At 46.5% G+C, this 21,778-nt stretch overlaps 1 protein-coding gene across 1 annotated transcript in view; it reads left to right on the top strand.

Annotated features, from left to right (window-relative positions):
- CHD1L (chromodomain helicase DNA binding protein 1 like) overlaps window positions 1-21,778 on the top strand; it is a 1,245,724-nt gene that overhangs the window by 1,067,011 nt on the left and 156,935 nt on the right. Inside the window, exon 24 of the mRNA XM_069636461.1 lies at window positions 17,101-17,178. Coding sequence (XP_069492562.1) covers window positions 17,101-17,178 — 78 coding nt within the window. The remainder of the gene's footprint in view (window positions 1-17,100; window positions 17,179-21,778) is intronic.

Here is a 21,778-nt window from a genome sequence, read left to right as displayed (position 1 = left end):
CGGTGCTCTTCCCTGTGAAGGGTGTGGACTGTGTACCACTACAGGGCTCCCCCTACCAGATTGAGCTCACACAATTCCGATATTTAGGCATCATCATCACCAACGCCCTCGACACTTATATACCCCAAAACCTATACCCAATAATGAGGAAATTCGAACAAGATGTGGTTCACTGGGAGGCATTACCACTGACACTACTAGGCAGAGCAGCGCTCTTCAAGATGTTAACCCTACCCCGATTCCTATACATCCTTCAAATTGCCCCCTTCATATCCCTGCGGAAGAATTCTGCAAAATAGATGGAACAACACGCAGGCTGCTGTGGGGAGGGAAACACCCGAGCATAGCCCTCAAAACCCTGCAACGCTCCGTCTGGGAAGGGGGGATAGGTCTCCCCAACATCCAAGTTTATTATTGGGCGGCCCAAATGGCGACAGTCAATGATATTCTACATGGCAACCCCTGACTCCCGCATATACGATCAGAAATAAACACCAGGCAGGATGTGTCCCCACTCGAAAGTCTCTATGGGAAACAATGTCGCCCTCCCGAGCGCTCGATAGTGGCACAGACAGCACAAATATGGAAAGAGTCTCACAAATATATTGGCTGGGATAATAAAATCACCCCAGTCCAGCCCATTTGGAACAACGCCCATCTCACAGGTCTCAGTAGACTCCCGAAATGGCCCGGCTAGGCCGCAGCCGATATACACACTCTACAACAAATATTTGTGAATAATCAGTTCATTCCATTTGTCGAGTTCTCTACTCGATATACCCTCCCAGTTACCGAACGCTACCACTACGAGCAGCTACACCATGCCCTTTCAACCCAAAGGGATCAATTGACAGACATGCCGGAATGCACGCCTATAGAGCGAAACATAGTTGTAGACATGGTAGAAAACAAAGTCACTTCCACCATGTACAATGTCATTTCCGCCTTTGCCACGACAGAACTATCGAACCTAAAGCTGAAATGGGAAGGACATGTCGGCCCGATACTTCCTGAAGATTGGATTTCGGCCCTGATGCACCCCAGGGATATAGCAATCTCGGCCAGAATCAGACTTATTCAACTAAAGATCCTCCACAGAATATACTACCCGCGTCTAACATTGTATAACTGGGGGAAAGCAACCGATCCCAAATGTCTGCGCTGTAAACAGGAAGAGGGCACCTTCTACCACATCCTATGGCAGTGCACGCACATGCAATACTTCTGGGGTAAATGTACTGAAAGACTATCGAGGGTCATAGGACGCCCGATACCTAATGACCCCAAACTACTCCTCTTAGGTATTGAAGAGGAAGGAGAACTACCCCGCTTCGAAAGACTGTTGCTGTCAACATCCGCAGGTATCGCCAAACGAAACATTGCACAATTGTGGGGGTCAGAAATCTGCCCAAGCTATGACCAATGGTCCGCGGACGTGGATGCGGTCAGTCTGATGGAACGTCGAGTATATCAAGCGAGGGGCTGCCCTGGCAAGGCAGATAAAATATGGGAAAAATGGGAACAAGTACTATGAGCAAGCAGTGTTTGGGCGAATGAACTGCATTACGTAGCCTTGCCATCGATGCAAGGACTTTAACACGAAGAACTGCCTCGCCATCAACCGGTTGTGAAGCCGGACAATAATGCAACTGGTTTTGTATATGTGTGTCTATCCGCAATGGATGTGCGTGTGCCCCCAGACGAATTTCGGTTTTCATGCGCATTGCCCCCCCTTTTCCATATGTATGCAAATTATGTTCTAGTGTTGTGTTCAACTTTGTTCTTTTATTTTCTTTGTCTTGATTGGATATTGTTTGTTTTGTATACATGCACAAAAACCCAATAAAACTTGTTATTAAAAAAAAACAGGAAACTTCCTCTTTATGGAACTGGCTCACAGCTTCTTCCCTGGGGGATGCTCTCGAGATTCCGTGGCACAACATGAGGGCCTACGCCTTCCAGCCTCTTCCTCTGATTCACCGGGCGTTATGCAAGCTCGGGAACAAGACGAATTGCACTCTCCTGTTCATAGCTCCTTGGTGGCCAGCCAGATTCTGGTTTTCGGAGCTTCAGCATCTGTCAGTCTGCTCGCCGATCAGGCTTCCGCTGATTCCCGACCTGCTTCACCAGAGCGATCAGCAGATGTGGCACCACTCCCCACAATCATTCAGTTTGGCGGACTGGTGCTTGAGTTCAAATCTTTAGAAAGTTTCAACTTGTCCGCAGATAATATGCGTATTATCCAGGTGGCTAGAAAACCTTCAACAAGGTCTCCGTATAGGAGCACATGGCTCCGGTTCTGTCACTGGTGTTTAGCTAGGCAGCTGGACCCCAGAGAAGCTACCATCAACACGGTCCTGTCATTCGTTTCTCATCTGGCAGCTTCAGGCATAGATGTCTTGGCTTGCAGGACTTATTTGTCGGCTATCGCCGCTTACCTGTCCACAGACTCTTGCTCTTTTTCATTGACAAACCCTGTCATTAAAAGACACTTTGCAGGTCTATTGCATCTTTATCCACCGGTGCGCAACCCGCATCCAAAGTGGCAATTGAATGTGGTCCTCACTGCCTTATGCCATAAACCATTTGAGCCCATTGCTACAGTGATCTTAAAGTTCCTTTCGTGGGAAATGGCTTTTCTGATTGCAAGGCGTATAAGCGAGCTTCAGGCCTTGTCTGTAGAACATCCATTCCTCACCTTTCACAAGGATAAGGTTGTCCTCTGGACTAATCCTTCTTTCCTTCCAAAGGTAGTGTCCAATTTTCATCTGAACCAGTCAATTTCCTAACCAGTTTTCTTTCCAGATCCGGCCTCAGTTGCCGAGAGTGTATTGCATCTTTTGGATGTCAGACAAGCTCTAAAGTTTTATTTGGACAGAACATCTAAACTTTGGAGCTCTTCCCAGCTTTTTGTGACCTTCGGAGATCCGAAAGGAAAGCCGGCCTCGAAAGCGACTCGACCGATGGTTTCCGGTATTTCAGAGGCATATACTGTTCAGGGCCTTCAGCCTCAAAAGGGAATTCATGCCCAACTGTTGTGGGGCAAGGCAGCTGCCTTTGCCTTCCAGAAATATGTTCCCGTGGAAACCATTGCTAGAGCAGCCACATGGGCTTCCCCATCAGCTTTTTGTAAGCATTACTGCTTAGACCTGAGCCGATACTCAGTTCAGGAAGGCGGTTCTTAAAAACCAATTTCAGTAAAGGAGTTCCATCCACCCGTTTCCTGTGAGGAGTGCTTGGTAATCTCCCAAAAGTATGGAGGAAAGGGGACGGGACGTAGGAGTATAACAAAGTTACTCACTCTAGTGACTACCTTACTCCTGGTCCATAGTTCCCTTTCCTCCATACGGCCCCCCGCCGTCCCCTCTATTATTGCTTAAATGCTCAGACCTGGCGATAGAAAAGAACTGAAGGCGATGCGTGGGGCAGAGCTAAGCAGGGCGGGGTTACGGCCGTGTGTGGTACCCCACGTAAAAAGAGAAGGACACATTTTTCAATTACTTTAAACACAACACCGGTAGTGTAGCATCAGCTGGGACTTTATGGGAAGCCTTCAAAGTAGTAATTGGAGGAATAGGAATAGCCCACACAAGGGCAATAAAAGCTACAATAGTGAGAGACTTAACCAAGGCAGAAACCGCCCTAGAAGAAATAGGTGGTGCAGAGAGAATGACCAGGGAGCGATCCCAAGAAGCCAGCCGTCTGAAACACAAATGCTTGAATTACTGGGACTGATTGGGCACACTGAATTACAAGAAACACATAAAAAAGCAACATGCAGAAAGGGGATAAGCCAGGACGTTTGTTGGCCTGGCTATATAAAAACGAATCTAAGCGAGATATGATATGGGTAATACAGGATGGGGATGGAACAATATGTATGACGCAGGAAGGGATAAATAAATGCGTCTACGACTATTACAAATGACTATATGCAGAGACATCTGAGGTACAGTCATCCGAGATAGAGGATGCCATGGCGGAGATAGACGTCCCAAACCTCGATACAGAAGCAGCCGAGTGGCTGGAAGCCCCCATAACTGTAGAAGAATTAGAAGCCACTATCAGAGGGTTGTCAACCACCAAGACACCAGGAACAGATGGGTTACCAAGTGAATTTGACAAAGAATACATAACAGAGGTTACACCCCCACTGTTGGCAATGCTGAACGAAGCATTTGCCACAGAGGTCCTACCGATATCATTGAGGGAATCCATCATTATCCCGATGCTGAAACCAAACAAACCCAAAACAGTATCTGTGCCGTACAGACGCCTGTCACTGCTAAACCAAGTTGGGAAAGTACTCACAGCCCTTATGGCCAATAGGCTTAAGACTGTAATATCTCAGCTCATACACCCGGACCAAACGGGAGATGTGCCAGACAGGAACATTACATGGTACCGGAGGCGGCTGCATCATTTCATCGATCACACCAGAGACAGCACAAACCATTACGCTATAGCCTCACTAGACGCGATCAAGGCATTCGACTCGGTCAGATGGCCTTGGCTGCTAGCGACACTGGAAAGGTCTGGCATGGGACCGACGTACCTTAAACGGGTACAGCTGTTATACAAAACACTGGTTGCAAAAGTAGTCCAGACATGTAACCAGATCTCAGACCAATGGGGGCTAGAAAAAGGTATGATGCAGGAATGCCCATGGTCCCCCATGCTGTTTATACTGGCCCTAGAACCCTTAGCAATGTATCTCCAGAAGGAGTACAAAGAGGCGGGCATAGACACAAATGGCAGATCGAATTTGATTTCCTTATATGCCGATGACATGCTCTTATACTTATAAAACCTAGAGACTGACCTGCAATACATACTGGATGTGTTGAAGTGCTACACTGAGCTTTCAGGCATCACTGTCAGCAAACAAAAATCATGTCTGTTCCCTTTGGCAGAGTACAGAGGAAAATCACTAAACACACCACCACTGCTGCCGGTGAGGTGGGAAATAGAAACATTTAAATACCTGGGAGTAGAAATCTTCCATGACCCGAAGACTGAACAAACACAAAATACGAAGAAAGCTGCAGACAGGGTTGCGAAGTCCATGGACTTCTGGGCCAGACTGCCTCTCTCACTGATGGGTGAGTTGCGCTGCTGAAGATGATAGGACTCCCTGGGTCCCTTCATTACTTTACTGATGTCCTGTATGATATATCTAGGAGCTTCTTTAAGAATCTTGACACCACTTGCTGGGGGTTCCTTTAGAGTAACTCCAGATGCAGAATGGCACTTAAAAATTTGCAGAAACCATATGATCAAGGGGGTATAAAAGTGCCCAACTTTGAGGCATATTTTGTGGCAAGTCAATTACAGTTCGTCATGGGGTAGTTGTCAGACGACCAGTCTGAAGACACTCCTTTACTACACCCGGGATGCACCCCATTCTTTCTAAGGCAGGTAATATGGATCTAGATTCCACAAAGTCCGAAACCCCGGCTCTTGCTGACACTTGGGAAATCGGTATGGCAGAGGGCCTGTCGCTTACTAGGGAAAGAAACACCATTCTCTCCTCAGATTCCACTGGTGGCCCTAAAAGCAGAGGACCCACAGTCCAGAGTAAATGTGAGGAGGTATTGGGAGCCTCTGGGGGTGGCAACAGTTTGGGACTTACTACAGGACCAATGGACTTCAGCGCACCAACTATAGGAAGCGGATTACACGTAGGGCAACATATTCTATACATCGCTTTCCTCACAAGGCTAAAGCAGAAATGGGCAGAAGACGCCAGGGAATTAATACAGGATGAAAAGATAGAAACACTATATGATATTGCACAGGGCAGTCACACGCTATCGAGGCTATACGAATTAATCATGTCCTAGAGTGGTAATGGACTTGCGCTGAACCGGCAGCGCTCGGAAACGGATCTGAGGGATCCATTGACAGACAAAGAATGGGAGAGAGCGATAATACCACAAAGTATCCAGAAGTGCGTCCAAAACAGGCGAAACATATCAGTAAACTGAAGGACTTGGCATATATACTGGCAAAACGCAAGATGGCAATGTGCTGGAAAACACACAAGGGCCCGGAAACAAAGCTGTGGTGGAGGGACCTCCAGAAATGGTAGTTGGCTGAGACCTCTGTGTGGCAAGAAGCAGCTCGTCTAGGCCAAGAGGAGCAAAACACAGACTTGAATTCCTGGAGGCAGGTGCTTCAGGATCTGTCTGCCTCAACACAAATCACAACCCAGGTGGGATACAAATCCTGTCGCCCTAGGCAGAAGGAAGGAAGAAGATAGACATGAATACCCTGTACAGAACAAACAGCATATAGACTCGATGCAATACAGGCAACTCAGGCTGGGATACGGGAGGGGGATTTGGGTGGGGAAGAGGGGATGAGGGAAGCAGACTTGATCATTTGTGCATTGCCAAAGTATATTCATGAGAATGTCTGTAAACTATGTTGATGCTAATAAAACAAAATACATTAAAAAAAAACGATTGCCAATCCTTATCTCTAAATACAAATAGTGTGGGAATAAATGTTACAAAAAAGAAAGAAGTGTTCACAAAATGATATGTCAGGATGTTCAGGCCGTTGGCCTCACCTTTCTCCCGCGTTTCAGCACAGGATTAGGTGGTGCACTCAAGCTTAGCACATTCTCTGGCTTCTCTAGCACAAGGAAAGGATACAGTTCCATCATTAGCATCAGGCCTTATGTGCCCAAGTCTCTTTGCCTTTCAAAGTATCTTGATTCAGAAGGTCTGATGCAACAATCAAACATAGGTTCCTTTCTTCTTTCAGAAGTACTCAATTTCTCAGGCGATTCACTATTCACCTCAGATCCCCCTCAGCCGGGCTCAGATCCTCTCAACACAATGTTTGTAAATTATTTATGCATCCAATTTCTCGTAGGATATTCTTTCTCGGGTGACTCGCGTTTCACCCCGGATCCCCCTCAGCCAGGCTCCGATCCCTTTTTAACACAATTAGGCTTCCTCCTTGCTTTAACCAAAAGCTTTTAGCTGTTCTCCCTCTGCCGGGCTCGGACCAACTTCAGATACTTTTTCATCAATTACCGATGACTTTCGAATATGCACAGTGTTTTGCTTGCCACGTTGCAGGACCAGTTTGATTTCACAATTCTTTATCACTTTTAAAATTGCCACCTTTCAGCTGGATACCTAACAGAGACTTTTGAAGGAGCACCCATGTGGTACCGGACCACTCTGTCTACGGTATTTTATCTTGGCTTCAAAGTTCAATCACTCCTCTCCTATTTAATTATGTTCGCGTTGATTGCCACATACGCTTCATATACTGTACTCTTCACTTTTCACTATACAATGTTGCCACTTGCAACCTTGGCCTCACACAGACCGGTCTGGTGTCAGTCTCTCCAACTCACCGGCTGTGCTGACTTAACTGGTGCTGCTTTGTAGTAGGAGTCAAGGACAGTACCACAGCGGCAAACAATTCTCCTCGCCTTGGCTATCGACGCAGGAGAGCCCCAGGTACCTCCGACACACAATGGAGGATTCTTCAGCCTTGATTCCTGGCCTTACATTTCCTATTCTCGAAGGTTCATGAAAGTAACAGTCTTTTGTTGAAAGGGTCAAGGGCACTTCCTTGCAATCCTCTTCGGTCTTGCCGTCTTTTACCGTGTATTAAACTGCCATCTTGGAACTGCTGCTTCCTCGTGTGCTTTGCCTTGCTCAGAGTGTGTTCTCGTTCTCCGCCTTTTATCCGTGTGGGGAAGTATGATGGTAGTCAGGTGTGTGTAATGATCGGTAATTGCCTGACCCTGCCTGATCATTGTATTGGGACATGTCAGGTATACGGCTCGGGTGTCAGTCCGTTTTCTCTCACAGTGAGCTGTCCGTGAGAAAGTGTTTGTGTTGGAAAAGTGGGGGTGATGAGTTCCTAAGTATCCTACCTGGTAGGATGGAGTAAATGTGTTACAGGAATGGGGATACCTGTGTCTCGCCATCCGGTGTCCCACTTTCATTCCCTGAAGACTCCTCACCCAGGTGATCCTCCCACATTGGTCCACCCCCAGGAACTGGATCCAAAAGCGATGGCCGTGTCCTGGCCACCTGGATGACAGATCACTGGGGACTAGCGGGTGAGACACCTTCAGGTTTCTCACACTTCCTCCAATGACCTTCAGAGATCTCACTCAAATCTGCAGACCAACGTTGTTTTGAGTTATCCAGGGGCTTCGACATAAGAGTTCATGCCTTGTACAGCTTAGATATTTGCTTAGATTCAATCCTGTCTTTCAATGGATTGCCTTTCTCACACAGGTTACTCATCTAGATAGATATCCATCATCCAGCTCTGCTGCTCATAAACTTTTGAACAGGGGGAGTAGCAGACCTCGACTTGGCAGTGGATCAGTCTTATTCGGTGCTCGATTGTCAGCTCCGGACGTGACTTCAGTCATTGTATATATAAGACGTCACTATGCCCCATGCTTCAGTTCCTGTTTTCCGCATGCTTGCATGCTGCATCAGGAACAGAGTTTTCTCAACATTTTATGTACGAAATGTGTCCGTTTTCCTCCAAAAACCTCGACGCAATTTTGTCTCACCGTGTTTCAGGCTTTAAGCGATGCAGTGACTGCAAGGCCAAAATGCCTGTATCCGACCCCCACTATGTCTGTCTGTGGTGCCTGGGTGTGAGTCACGACACTGAGGCCTGCGCATCATGCTTGAAAATGCAGACAAAATCCCTAGGTGAGAGAGCCGGGAAGGGCTTTGGGCCGATCGTCTGCAAAATCTCTGGCGCTGTCTTTCGTCTGGTCTTCCGTGGACGAGAATGAGGAGCCCACCCCCGACACGAGGAAGGAAAGAGATCGCAAAAAGACTAAGAAACAGTCCCATTCCAGGAGCCATTCTTTGACTTCTTCCTTGCGAAAGAAGAATCAGCACCGCCACCATCGATGCAAGTCCTGCTTGCCGATCTGGATGAGGTAAGCCCTTGGGGGGGCGAACACTCGGGAAGAGTAGGAAAGTTTGAAAACTTCTATATTGGAAATACTTAAGCAACAAGCTGCTGTAGGTGTGTTGCCCCCCCTCTCCCTCCCGCACCCAAACAGCAAGCTTTGGCAGCAAAAGCAGTCCTCAGTGCTTCTGACCCCAAGCTAGTCAATCCTTCGACTACTCCGACATTGAAAACGCCTTCTGGTTCTAGGCTGACAAAGGCACGTAAATCGGCCGAAGGCCAAAAGGCTGATGGCCACGGCGTCCATCGGTCGTCCGAGCTTACCTTGGTGTCGAAAGAAAAATTAGTGTCAGGCAATTGACCTAAATCACTCACACCTGATGCCCTTTCCATTCCCCACAGGGATAAAAGGTGGAGCAGAAGAGCAAATGACAAGCAAGGCAGACCGCAGGACGCGAGAGCTAACTCGGCACGGCAGTCCAAGAGGAAGAGAAAGACGGCAAGAATCGGGAGGTTACCAAGGAGAGAAGTGACCTTACCCTTTTTGATGGTGGCCCGTGAAACCTCCAGAGAGGGAATCGTAAGACCGCTGACAATAATGAGCGTGTGTTGCAGCAGATGTCAACTGTACCTGGGCGCTTCCTCGGCTGACAATCAAGCAGGGACGAGACTCGTGGCCCAATGGTACCGGCCATGACTCTACAAACAAGAAAGCCAAACAGTTCATCACAGCAGCTGAGTTGAGGGGAGAGCCGATAAAGAAACTGAACTGTGTTGAACAAAAGTAGCAAGCGGCTGATTAAAGGAAGTACTATTGATCCACAAGGGGAAAGCCAGCATAACAGAGTTTCGCACCACGTGCGTGTTCACTCCAGAAACTCTAGGCAATTACCCAGCTGTTGAACTACAGTAACCAGAAGGCTTTGGGAGAAAGGTGAGAAGGGGGTCAAAGTGGTCATCCAGGGGTCTTCATCTGTACAGTCGAAAGCCTTTGACCGACAGATGATTGTGAAACGAAGGGAAGCAAAAACCACATCGTAAGGTTGGCAAGAGTGTACCCGAACGAGGGATGCTGATAAAAACGGGGAGAAGTCCCAATTAACAGTATGTTGACAAGCGTGCACCCGGCAGAGGGATGGCCACAGAATACATTGTTTAAAAAGACATTAAGATTTGTGAGTGTTACAGATGAAGATTGTGTTGAAAGCCATAGTGAGCTTGGCGGAGGGAGGCTAACAATCGAGAGGGATCAGAGCCCGAATTGGGGGGATTCGAGGGTGAAAAGGCATCACCCGACCAGCAAGCTGAAAGGACCTTTTGTTTGTTGCTTTGTTGAAAACACCAGGTCCTCGGAGACAGGAGACTTTCTTTTGTGGAAAAGAGACTTAACCACCCAAGGCCCTGATAAGCTGAGAACGGACCTGTTAGCTCATGCTGGGAAAGCTTGAGCGTGTGCTGTGCTCCAGAGAACTACCTTATCCTATGCTCAACGCTTGGGGAAGGGAGCTGATGCCAAGTTCCCAAGATATCCTGACATTCTTTTGAACACTTCTTTCTTTTCTTGTGAAAACTATCCCACACAGTTTTTGTGTTTAGCGTAAGTATTGGCAATATGTTTTTCTTAGTATAGGCCCTTTTATTTGACAAGACGTCACTTGGACTGCCTTATTGATGGTCGTAGCTTGGTCCCATCTAGATTAGCCGTTTTTTCAACCCGCATATAGAGTTTAATAAACAACCTTGAACAGTGATCACTTGCGTCTGTCTTAACTGTTGCCACCATGATTTCCTTATAGAGTTAGTTAAGGAATTCCTTCTACAGATCTTCGCCTTTTGGGGAAACCATCAAGTGGATCTGTTCGCTTCCAGTTTCAACAGGGAGTGCAACCATTTCTGCTCAGGGGAATTTCCTCAGAGTGAAGCACTAGGGGATACGTTAGTGGTGGACTGGGATGTCCAACTTCTATACGGTTCGCTCCAGTCCCCTTCATTCCTCATGCCATCAGGAGGTTGACGAAGTTTGGGAAGTCCATGACCCTGATTGCTCCGGATTGGATCCAGGATAGGATGTCTGTCCACCCACCCCATCCCTTAGAGTTTGTCGTTGCAAGCATCTACTGTGGGTTCAAAGTCGGCTATGTTTCTTTCTTTGACCCAGAATAGGGAGAGTCAAATGTTAGATGCCATGGACCACAAGGTTTTCAGACAGCCTTAATCTAAGAGCTGTCAATTTTACTTGCACCCTGGCCAAATTAAACCACATATTTTGGGCAGTCATCTCCAAAACCATAAGAAATTTCCCAAACACAGAGATAAAGGATAGGTTTAGCTCTCTTGTAGGGGATGTAAAGGAAGCATGGCACATGCAGTGGGCACAAGGCCTGTCTTGCACAAACACTCCTGGTTGAGAACTACAGGCTTTGCCGCCCAATGCCTGAACAAAGCTTCTGGACATGGTATTCAATAGTGTCAGCCTATTTGGGGCATAAGCTGATGAGCCCTTGGAGGAGTTCAAGGTCTCCAAGACCCCAAGACGACATTGAAGTCCTTAGGTTTAGTTGGCCATCATCTTGCTGCCTCTACTCCAGAGGTCGATCCTTTTGGCCTTTCCCCTCTTTTTCCTAAAACAGTAGGGGTCAAGCTGCTTCTGGCAAACAGGCCAGGCAGCATTTCTACCACAAGGGTTAAGGCAGAGGTGTTCAGAGAGTTGAAGCCTCCAGCTTCGCTGTCCTTTCATCTGCCCTACTTCCTCTGTTCTGGATTTTCTGCTCTCCTTGGCCCAGATATGCCTGTAGATTTCCATCATGCAGGGGTATCTAACTGCCATTTTGGTCTTTTAGAGGACCCTTCAACAGGGCTATTTGTACAATCCACACTGTTATACAATGTTTGCAAGGAGGCTGTGAAACTAGTTTCCTCAAGCGAGTTTGTTCCTGACTGTCATGTTAATTTAGTTTTGTCGTTCCTTGTAGGAGCTCTGTTTGAATCCCTGCATTCATGGTCATTGAGACTGTTTACCCCTTAAGTTGATTTTCCTGGTTGTCATCGCTTGCGTGAGATAGGTGAGTGAGCTCCAGTTGTTTTCTGACAAACCTTCCTACCTGGTGTTCCCCATGGAGAATATGACTCTGAGAGTGAGACCGTACTTCCTGCTTAAAGTTTTTTCGGAATTTCATCTCTGTCAGAAGATCCATCTTCCTGAGTTTTTTCCTTCGTCTCATCCTTCTAACATGGAGGAGCAGTTCCATTGGCTCGACCTGGTGATTACCTACAGCTACTATGTCTCTCGGATGAGGGACATCAGGAAAGAGGGCTAGCTCTTTGACAGTCATGTTGGTGCTCATGCAGGTAGGGCTGTGACTAAACCGATCCTGGCCAGATGGATCCTCCTCTGTATCTTGGAATGCTACGATCTGTCTGGGGAGGATGTGCTGAAGGTCTCACAACTCATTAAACTAAAGGGCATATCTGCCACCTCTGCTCCACAGAGTAGAATCCCCAGAGTTGACATCTGCCAAGTGACCATGTGGACTTTGCTGCACACGTTTGCCAAACAGTACTGCCTGGGTCCCCTGTCTGGGCAGGATGCTCAGTTTGGCCGAGACGTCCTGCATAGTTTTCTGTTGTTGGTGGTTTTTCTCTCTCCTCTCTCTTCCACATATATGTACTGATAGAGGAGTCTTTCAAAGATTATGAATCTGTGGGGGGAAGGAATCCATTAAAAGAACAAATGAGTTGCCTTTTGGTAATATTCTTCCTCTCACAGATTCCTCATTGCCCTCCTAAACTGCTGCTCTTGGCAGTCAGTTCATGCACCTCATCTATTCTGCAGTCCCGTAGCTAGTGAGTGTTGGGGGGGGTGGAGGGGGCATCACTGAGGTCATGGGGCGTGGTGGCTCCATATATACTTGCCAAGATGCCACGTAGGGCGTGCAATGGTGCCAGCCAGAACCGATGCAGAGCCCCACTGCACCCTCTAGTGGTGGAAAGGTTGGCTGGCTCCATATATACTGCCCATGATATAACGTCTGGTGTCATGGGTTCCCAATAGCACAGAGAAGAGCTGACGGCGTGTCACACTGTGTCCCTTGGTGGATGAAAAAATGTTCAAGGACAGCTGGCGCTGGAAGACGATAAATCTAGGGTAGGGAATCTGTGAGAGGATGGATTAATCCATGAGAAATAACATTACAGAGAAGTAACTCATTTGTTCTTTCAAGCTGGCTGGAGAGCTGAACAGAAGGAGCTGGAGTTAGGCCAGTAGACTGGAGATTGGAGGAGAGCCCCTGGAGCCTGGAGAGAGCAGGAGACTGAAGCAGAAGCCCAGAAGGCTGGGGTAGGAATTGTGAGGGGTCAGAAATGTGAGGATGACAACTTTGTGACGATTTTTCAAAAAATGCCATTTTTTATTAACTCAAAAGGTTGGATAAACACCACACTATCCCTACCCTGACGAGGATTTCCCTGCCTAAAATATACCAAAGGAAAGGGTTCTGTCCCTCACACTTGTAAATACAATAATTCAATGGGTAATATATGGCAGTTCAAACAAGTCAAATGTATCAGTAAGCGTCACAACTTGATAACATTCTCTCCTTATAATCTGGGTGAATTTCCCTTCCGCAGATTTCAGCAGGATCCGGTTCAACAGTTCCAAAAAGATAAGGACATCCTGTCTTGTAACAAAGTTCTGCTTTCGTTCTTTTAGTTTCAATTTGACAACAAAAGTTCCAACTTGAATTCAGCCAACAGTTCAAGATTATGCAAGGTTTTCCTTCTTCCTCTTGTAACAACAAATGAAAAATAACATCTTCTCATGAACAAAAGAATACTTTCATAATTCCTTAGAATCAATACAAATGTCTTTGCCTGGGTAATTCTGCAATCGCTCACAAAACCTTTGGTTCCACAATATTAGTTGCATTTTGCAACAAAGAATACTTCCATAGTTCCTTAGAATCAACACTAAGGTCTTTGTTAGGATAGATCTGCAATCGCTCACAAAACCTTTTGTTTGACAATGTTGGGAGAATTTGAAACAGTTTATACAATACTTGCTTCAGTGGTATACATTTTGTCAGGATGCTTCAATAACAGTTCAACAAAATATTCCAGTGATTCTGACACTTATTCTTCAAGACATTTTTAATAGTTCAACAAAATACTCCAGTGGTTCTACCACTTCTTCTTCAAGACTTTTAAACACACCACAGTACTTCAACAACTTCTGCCTGCCAGGCCTATACTATAGGGTCATTTGTCCTGGTGTACTTCCTTGCCAGGACTGGCAAAACTACTACTACTTCTAAAACTACTCTTGTGGTAAGGTTTATCTTTGTGCAATTTAGAATACTTTATCATTTTATCAACAACAACTTCTACTACTTCTTTGGGGAAAACATTTAACACATTGGTGTAGTATGTAGTATTCTTCACACTTCAGTTTACCATATACAATGCAGGTTAAGCTCCTTTCCGTCTGTACACCTTTTGTAAGAAGGGCAGCCTTTCTGCCACTTTGGTTTTCCCCCTCTTGCATTAACCAAGTTCTTATATTGGCTCCTGCTCACTTCTGCTCTTTGTTGTCTTCGGCAATACTTATTTTGGTCAGCTCCCTCTATTGCCTCTTTCCTTTTCTAACAATGGGGTTTACAAACAAGTGCGGTCTTCAGTGTTCCCTTTTGGCTTAGACAATGCTAGCTTATGTCCTTTTCTAGCAAGGTTACCCCTTGGTGGTGTTTGTAATTATTCATACCTTTTAATTCACAGTTTCAGTTGGCTGGTTTGTTTGCCAAACTCCTATTCTGCCTCTTTAGCCACTTCACATTCCCATAGTATGCAAAAGATTATATTTGTAGTTTACATCAGTTCAATATGCTTCATATTGAAGTATCTGCCACTTTACTGCTTTTACATTAGTTCAAAAGACCCATTGTGAGCCAGCAGGCGGTTACGAAGAGCTCCGGGGTCACAATGCTTAAGTTAACTCACCTGCTTTTCTGTGCGCTTCTGCTCGCATCGCTGCTTGAGTTCCTGGCTTCTTCTGCTCTGGACGTCGGGGAAAACCGCCTCACTTGGTCTTCTGCGTTCCAGACTGAGCAGAATAGGAGCTTTCCGTGCTCCTAAGACTCTGGTGCTCACCTGCCACCAGAGTCGGCCTCGCTGGGGGGGAAGGCTTCTTGTCTTCACGCTTCCCGCCGTGCTACCTCTGCAACCATGATCTTCAGGGTGGAACAACGCTTGCTGCTGCTCGACCTCTGCAGTAACGATCTTCTGGGGGAAAGCTTGTACCGGTGACTCTTCCTGCTGTACAATCTCTGCACTATAGGTCTTCAAAGGAAAAGATCGTCTCAGAACCGGCATCTGTACTCCAAGCCATGGCAGTTCTGGCGTCTCTGTGTTCCTTCAGCTGCAACCTCTGCACTGTGGAGTTTCTCCCTTCATTCCACCTGCTACTGCTACTCATATTTGTAGCCTGCAGCTGAGGGGGCCTTTTAAGCCTCAGTCTCCCTGAGGTGTGGGTCATTACCACTAATATGCTGCAACTTGCAGTCACAGGCCTCTGCAGCCCCCTTCCTCATCCCAGTACTTTGGGAATTATGGGACTTGAAGTCCACAATGGCAAAATTAGCCTTTTTAATGGAAATATCAATACCATGTTCATTTCTATCCTTATTTAAATTCCCAAAAGGAATATTATAAAGATGCCAGGAATGATTTGGCTTTACAGAGGAATTAAGGGTCTTCATGGTCTAAATTTGAAATATTTAAAGTAAGAAGTGTCTCTCACAAAAGACTGCGCCACAGATTTAATTCAGTATTGAACTGATTATTTTAATCATAATTTTCACTCCCGTGGGAGAGCCCATGTGATTACACGTGTTTCGGCACACCTCGTGCGTTTTTCAAATCTGGGCAATTATTTTGTCACAAACATTCGTTGCATACATGTGCATTTTAATTTCTTAGGTTGATCACGGCACAAAGTTCATGGGTTAAATCCCACCTCCAGATGCTATTCTCCTGTCCCCGTGCATCAGCTCTGGATCAGGATGAGGTGTGCCGAAACACGTGTTATCACATGGGCTTTCCCATGGAAGTGAAAATTATGATTCAAATAATCAGTTCAATACTGAATTAAATCTGTGGCGCAGTCTTTTGTGAGACACTTCTTACTTCATACATCGGATGTGGGGAATTGGTCCTCCGACTTTCTCACACATGCAACACAAGGTATACCTAAACCCGTAAGTGAAGTGGTCGCAGGGCCTTAGGTGTTGATATCGATACACCCCCATCCTCACTAAAATGAATTGAAATATTTAAAGACTCCTCTTTATTATTCCACTGGAAGTCATAGGAGATTTCGTTTTTAAGAATGTCAGTGGCTTCAAATGGGGGTTTCTTACTCCCAGCACATAACCGGTTGTAATGGTTTTCACCCACACTCAGATAGTTAGCTTGGGAAAAAGGTTCTATCTGACAACAATCCATTACATATTCTGGTATTAATGATCTTTCCTTCTTTGAGGAACACATGCAGCGTCTCATCCCCCTAATTCTTCCTATTGCTCTGGGGCCCTTCTCCCAGGGGATTCTCCCGGCTAATACCGCCCTCAGGGTCAGGATCAGGAAGCGCCTGGCTACCTGGGAGGAGACTTTAGGTAGGGTTTTTGTGAGGAGAAAGAACCAGTAGAGAGGAGAAAGTGTCTATTGGAGGTGGAGCAAAAAGAAGCAGTATCAGACCAGGAGAAGTGGATATGAAAAAGGTATTAGAAGAAATAAATACAACGTTGGTGTAAAAGTTGTGAAAAAGGTGAATGTGTAGAGAAACAACCAGAAGGAGGTGGTGGAAGAGAGAAGTAAAGTGGAAACATGAAGGAACAACAGTTAGTTTGGTCTACACCAAATGCAGATGTTGAAACGAATTTCAGGTTGCACAGTTTTAACCGTCCTTATTGGGGTAAGCATGTTCCTACATGAGTTCATTTTTAAGGCCATATGCACATTGTGCATGTCACAGAGGCACTACCAAAGTATCCAACAGGCTTTTGCTGTGATCATGCAATTTAATCTGATGGATGGTTCATGCTAAATTAAGACATATTTTATTGAACAGAATAGTGGCATAAACATTTGATACCATGTTTTCTCCAGTACAATCAGACCTTAACACGATATACATATGATGGAAATATAGTTCAAGATGTCAACACAGAGACAACCCACGTTGTGGCAACGGTGGAGAATGTAAAACAAGCAGAGGTAATTTCAGCCCCTTGTGGTTTTGTTATTGTTCTCTTTCCTTAAATATGGATACAGCAAGCCCAGTTTTGTGTTGCCTTTTCTATTCCTTCATTTTATTTTGCTTCATTTTCTGTGTTTGACAACGGTCCAGAAACGTCCAACAGAACTTTGAAATATTATTTCTAATCGGTAAATCTTCCCACAGATTGCTCATCTTTATGCGCTCCGCTTTATGCAGAGAGTATATGCAAAACATGTGGAGTGCATCCACCTGCTGGTAAATGGAGTACAGAAGCAGCTCTGTGCCATAGAGCCGTGCTTACAACCTACCGAAAGTGACGTGCTATCTCTTTAAATTTGCCTCTGATGTCAATGTCTTTTCTCTTCAGGGCACAGGTGCAAGGCTCAACGCTCGCTGTTGCTTTTCTCTTTTTGTGGACCCCAATCGACCCGTGCACAAAGTGTATATTTGAGACTCTTCTGTCAAGGGATATTTAGTCCTACATTGCCCAGAGAGATACGCCCACTCTTGTTTGAGCTTCTAAAAGCATTTAGAACTTTTTATCAGCAGCCTTTGCTCATAGAAGACTGAATACTACCATAGTGCTTCTTCAAAGAATAAAGTGCGAGCAGTCATGTTCAAAATAATCGTCTTCATCAATGTTCTGCATCGAGTTCTGACTTTGTCGCACCAAAGTGTCTCCTCTGTGGTTGCCCGCAAAGCAAGTTAACATTTTTCTAATAATTTATTTATTACATTTATTTATTGGGTATTTATAATGCACCTAAACAGCAAAAAGGTGTTTCAAGGTGCAACAAGACAAAAAGAGGGGGAGGGGGGCAGGGATTAAAAACAAAAATGGCCCTGCTAGGCCTTGTGTCATTCGGATTGTGCAAGTGCAGTAACAAGAAGTGTGGGGGAGAGGGTAAGTGCCAGTCATTGCTGGAGGGCCCTTGGGTTATGCGAGTGCCAAGGAAGGCCAGGTGGACAAGTGCCAGGGGAATGCAGAGAGTGCAGGGGAAGAAGGTCCACATGCTAAGTGCGAGGGACAGGGCTGTAATGGCTCAAAGGGGAGCAGGCCCAGCCAGGCTGGGTACAGGGGGAGGGAGCCCGGAAGGGCAATTGCGGGGTGATATAATACATTTTATTTATATCGCGCCCATACACAAGTGTTTCAGGGTGCGATGAGGCAAGGGAGGGGGTATAAGGGAGGACAGAAACAACAATCTTACTAGGCCCAGTGACATTGAGAACGTGCAAGTGCAGGGGAGAGGGAAGGAGGAAAGTGCAAGGGGCAGGGGATCAGTGGAAAGTGCTGAACAGGTGATCAAAAACAACAACAGGTAGTGTGGCCAGCAAGTGGCAAGTGCATGAATTAAGCGCAGACAACGGGTATAGATAAGTGCAGGTAAGGGACTGTAGGGTTGCAGATACAGATCCAAGTGCAAGAGAAGCCAGGAGGCAGTGTGGGTATGCAACTGGGTGGGCAGGGATCTGGGCCCGATATCAGCGGGTAGCCAGATACCCAGTGCAGAAACAGACAGAGGTCAGCAGGGGAGAGGAAGAGAGATGGCAGAAGCAAAGAAGAAGGTCTTGAGGTGCTTCCGGAACCGAAGATGGTTCTCCTCAAGGGGGTGGGGGGGAGAGATCAGGAGAGATCAAGTGCAGGGGTGGACTCGTCAGAGAGGGCCTTATGCCCTGTAAGAATCTGAAGGAAGCAGGCATCCAGTCAAAAGGAGGCAGAGGGGACATTAGCAGGGGAGGGGGAGTGAGAAGGAGGAAGAGAAAAGGAGGGTTTTGAGAAGCTTCTGGAAATTGGGGAGATTGTACTCCGGTTTGATAGGGGCAGGGAGGCTGTTCATGAGGGAGGAACCTGCAGAGGTGAGAGATCTACCCCCCACTCTGTGCTTGGGGAAGCGTTTGATCTGCAGAGAGTTGGAGCTAGAAGACCGAAAGGGTTCTAGAAGGGAGGTATTTAGGGAGAGAGAGTTGGATGTAGTGGGGTCCCATGCCCCAGAAAGCTTTGTGGATGATGGAGAGGGTCCCTGGGCTTGAGGCCAAGGTTAAGTCTTGCAGTCCTATTCTGGATTAGTTGAAGGGGGTGAAGGGAGGAGTTTGTCAGATTAAGGAAGAGGCTGTTGCAGTAGTTCAGCCTGGAGAGGACCAGAGCTCTGGAGACATTGAGTTTCTGGGGGAAGGTGAGGAAGGGGAGAATGCCTCTGAGGATGTGTAGCTGAAAGTAGGCCTTTTTCGCAAGATATGTGATGTGAGGAGAGAAGGAGAGAGAGAGGGGTCGAAGATGACACCAAGGTTTTTGCCTCACAGGTGGTTGAGGGGAGGGGTCCAATGGAGGGCAGCCAGCGTGTAGGAGGGAAGGAGGTAGCTAGGGTCCGAATGAGAAGGATCTCAGTCTTACTGACATTAAGGCAGAGATGGTTAGTAGTGCACTATGCCTGAGTAGCAGACAGACAGTCAGGAATGAGAGAGGAAGAAGAGGAGGCAGTGAAGGGAAGCTTGAAGGAGAGCTGCGTGTTGTCCGAGTAATACTGGAAGTTAGGAAAGAAGGCAGAGATCAAATGGGCTAGAGGGGCAAGGTAGATGTTGAAAAGCCATGGCGAGAGGATAGTGACCTGAGGGGACACCGCAGGTGGAGAGTGAGATGGAGGAGAGAAAAGGGCCCAGTTGAACCTGGGATGGTCAGTCAGAGAGGAAGGAGGTCAAACAGTCCAGAGCTAGGTCCGAGATGCCAAGGGAATCGCAGAGCCGATTTATAAGGTTGGCATGATTGACAGTATCAAAGGCAGAGGAAAGGTCAAGAAGGATGAGAACGAAAGAGAGTTGGAATCGAGATTAGAGAGCAAGTCTTCACAGGTGTTCAGGAGTGCAGTTTCAGTGCCTCTGGCTGTTCTGAAGCCAGGCTGGTGGTAGTGGAGACAACCAGCCGATTCACTGTGGTGGATAATCTAGTACCCCTGCTTTAAAACATGCGAAGCACACTATAAATCTTCCCTCCTTCAGCTTGTAGAAACCCCTGCTTCCATCCTCCTTGTCCAATGCTGTAAACAACACACCGCATCACTTGCTATTTACCACTGGATGGTTTTTGGACTCCATCATTGCTAGCACATATCCGAAGAACAGCACCTGTAGGGTCTCCTTCTGTGACAACAGTTTTTGCAACTTTGCATGTTCACGTTTTGTGGCTGTTGGCCTCCCTGTTTGTCTTTGATTTTGCTGATGCAATGTAGTCTAGGCACTTTACAGTTAGATAATACAGACAATGCGGTAAGAATACTACTTTCTTAAACACCCTTAAATAGAGCCAACAAAATGACACCTGATACTGCAGCCAATAGCTTTAGAACTCAGTGATGACAAATATTAGGTATGGGTTGGAATGCAAGCAATGTCTGAGGCTGTTCCCCAAGACCTTACTTTCCCTTTTAGAATACTTGAGTAGGCTTTATTCTCTGTACCTTCTGTGACATCCTACATTTTAACACCCGGATCCTGGCCCCTTCAATCCAACCAACTCCAGTCCAGCCCAGTTCTAATTAAACACAGTGTCTTTGCCACATGGCTTATTTCTTTTTACCCCACATGCTCTTTTGCATTAGCGGGTTTGAAAAGTTCTGTATCTTTTTGTCCTTTGATAGGAGCCTCACAACCTCAACGGCTGATGAGTCTGTTCTTGGCCTAGGCCTACCTGACTTCTGGAGGCACTGTCACAGATGGTTTATGAAGGTCAGGTCAATGAGACGTGGACTCTCTGCTCACTGTGCTTAGAGAGGCACAGCTTCACCTCACAGAAAAGGGCGGGACAAAGACTGACATGCAAATGGATATTTCCCATCTGTGAAAGGTACAGTGAGCAAAAAGCGTGTGCTGCAAACTCTCACCTCAGAACAGGTTATCATGCCTTGTTCTTTCTGGAGAGGAGCACTTGCCCTTTTTTTGAAATATTTTCAAGGAACTTGGGGTTGGTCACTCTAAATTACCTGGGGGCAACCAGACGTGGACTCCCTGCTCACTGTGCTTATGAGAGGCACAGCTTCACCTCACTGATGATGCCCAACAAGACTGAAACACGTGTATGGGGTTGCTGGTGGTACTCTTGTTCAGAGAGGAATTGCCATAGCATTTAGGTGCTTGACTGCCCATGTAAAAAGGGCGGGACAAAGACTGATATGCAAATGGATATTTCCCATCTGTGAAAGGTACAGTGAGCAAAAAGTGTGTGCTGCAAACTCTCACCTCAGAACAGGTTATCATGCCTTGTTCTTTCTGGAGAGGAGCGCCTGCTACCTTTTTTTGACAGGTCAATGAGAGTGTAGGCAATCATGAACCTTGTAGTTCCCTTCACTGAGACTGTTCACTCTGCTGCCTTATCTACTTCCCCTGGCAGGAATAAATGTACTCACTGGTAATAACATAGTTCGGGCCGAACTCCATGGGCTCCAGAGGACAAAATGCCAGCAAACCCCTGCAGCAGAAATATTCATCAGTTCTCCCCGTGACTCCAAGTATTTTAAGGAGGTCTGGGCAAGGATTTCAGACTTGAAGGAATTGTGTACATTGTAGTCACCTGTGCATATGCTGCTTACTTTGGTCTTCTCA

This window comes from Ambystoma mexicanum, chromosome 7p (genome assembly GCF_040938575.1).
Source record: "Ambystoma mexicanum isolate Mex_15411 chromosome 7p, UKY_AmexF1_1, whole genome shotgun sequence".
Lineage (NCBI taxonomy): Eukaryota > Metazoa > Chordata > Amphibia > Caudata > Ambystomatidae > Ambystoma > Ambystoma mexicanum.
The sequence above is the reverse complement of the archived record's forward strand: the minus strand, read 5'-3'. Positions and strand labels throughout refer to the sequence as shown.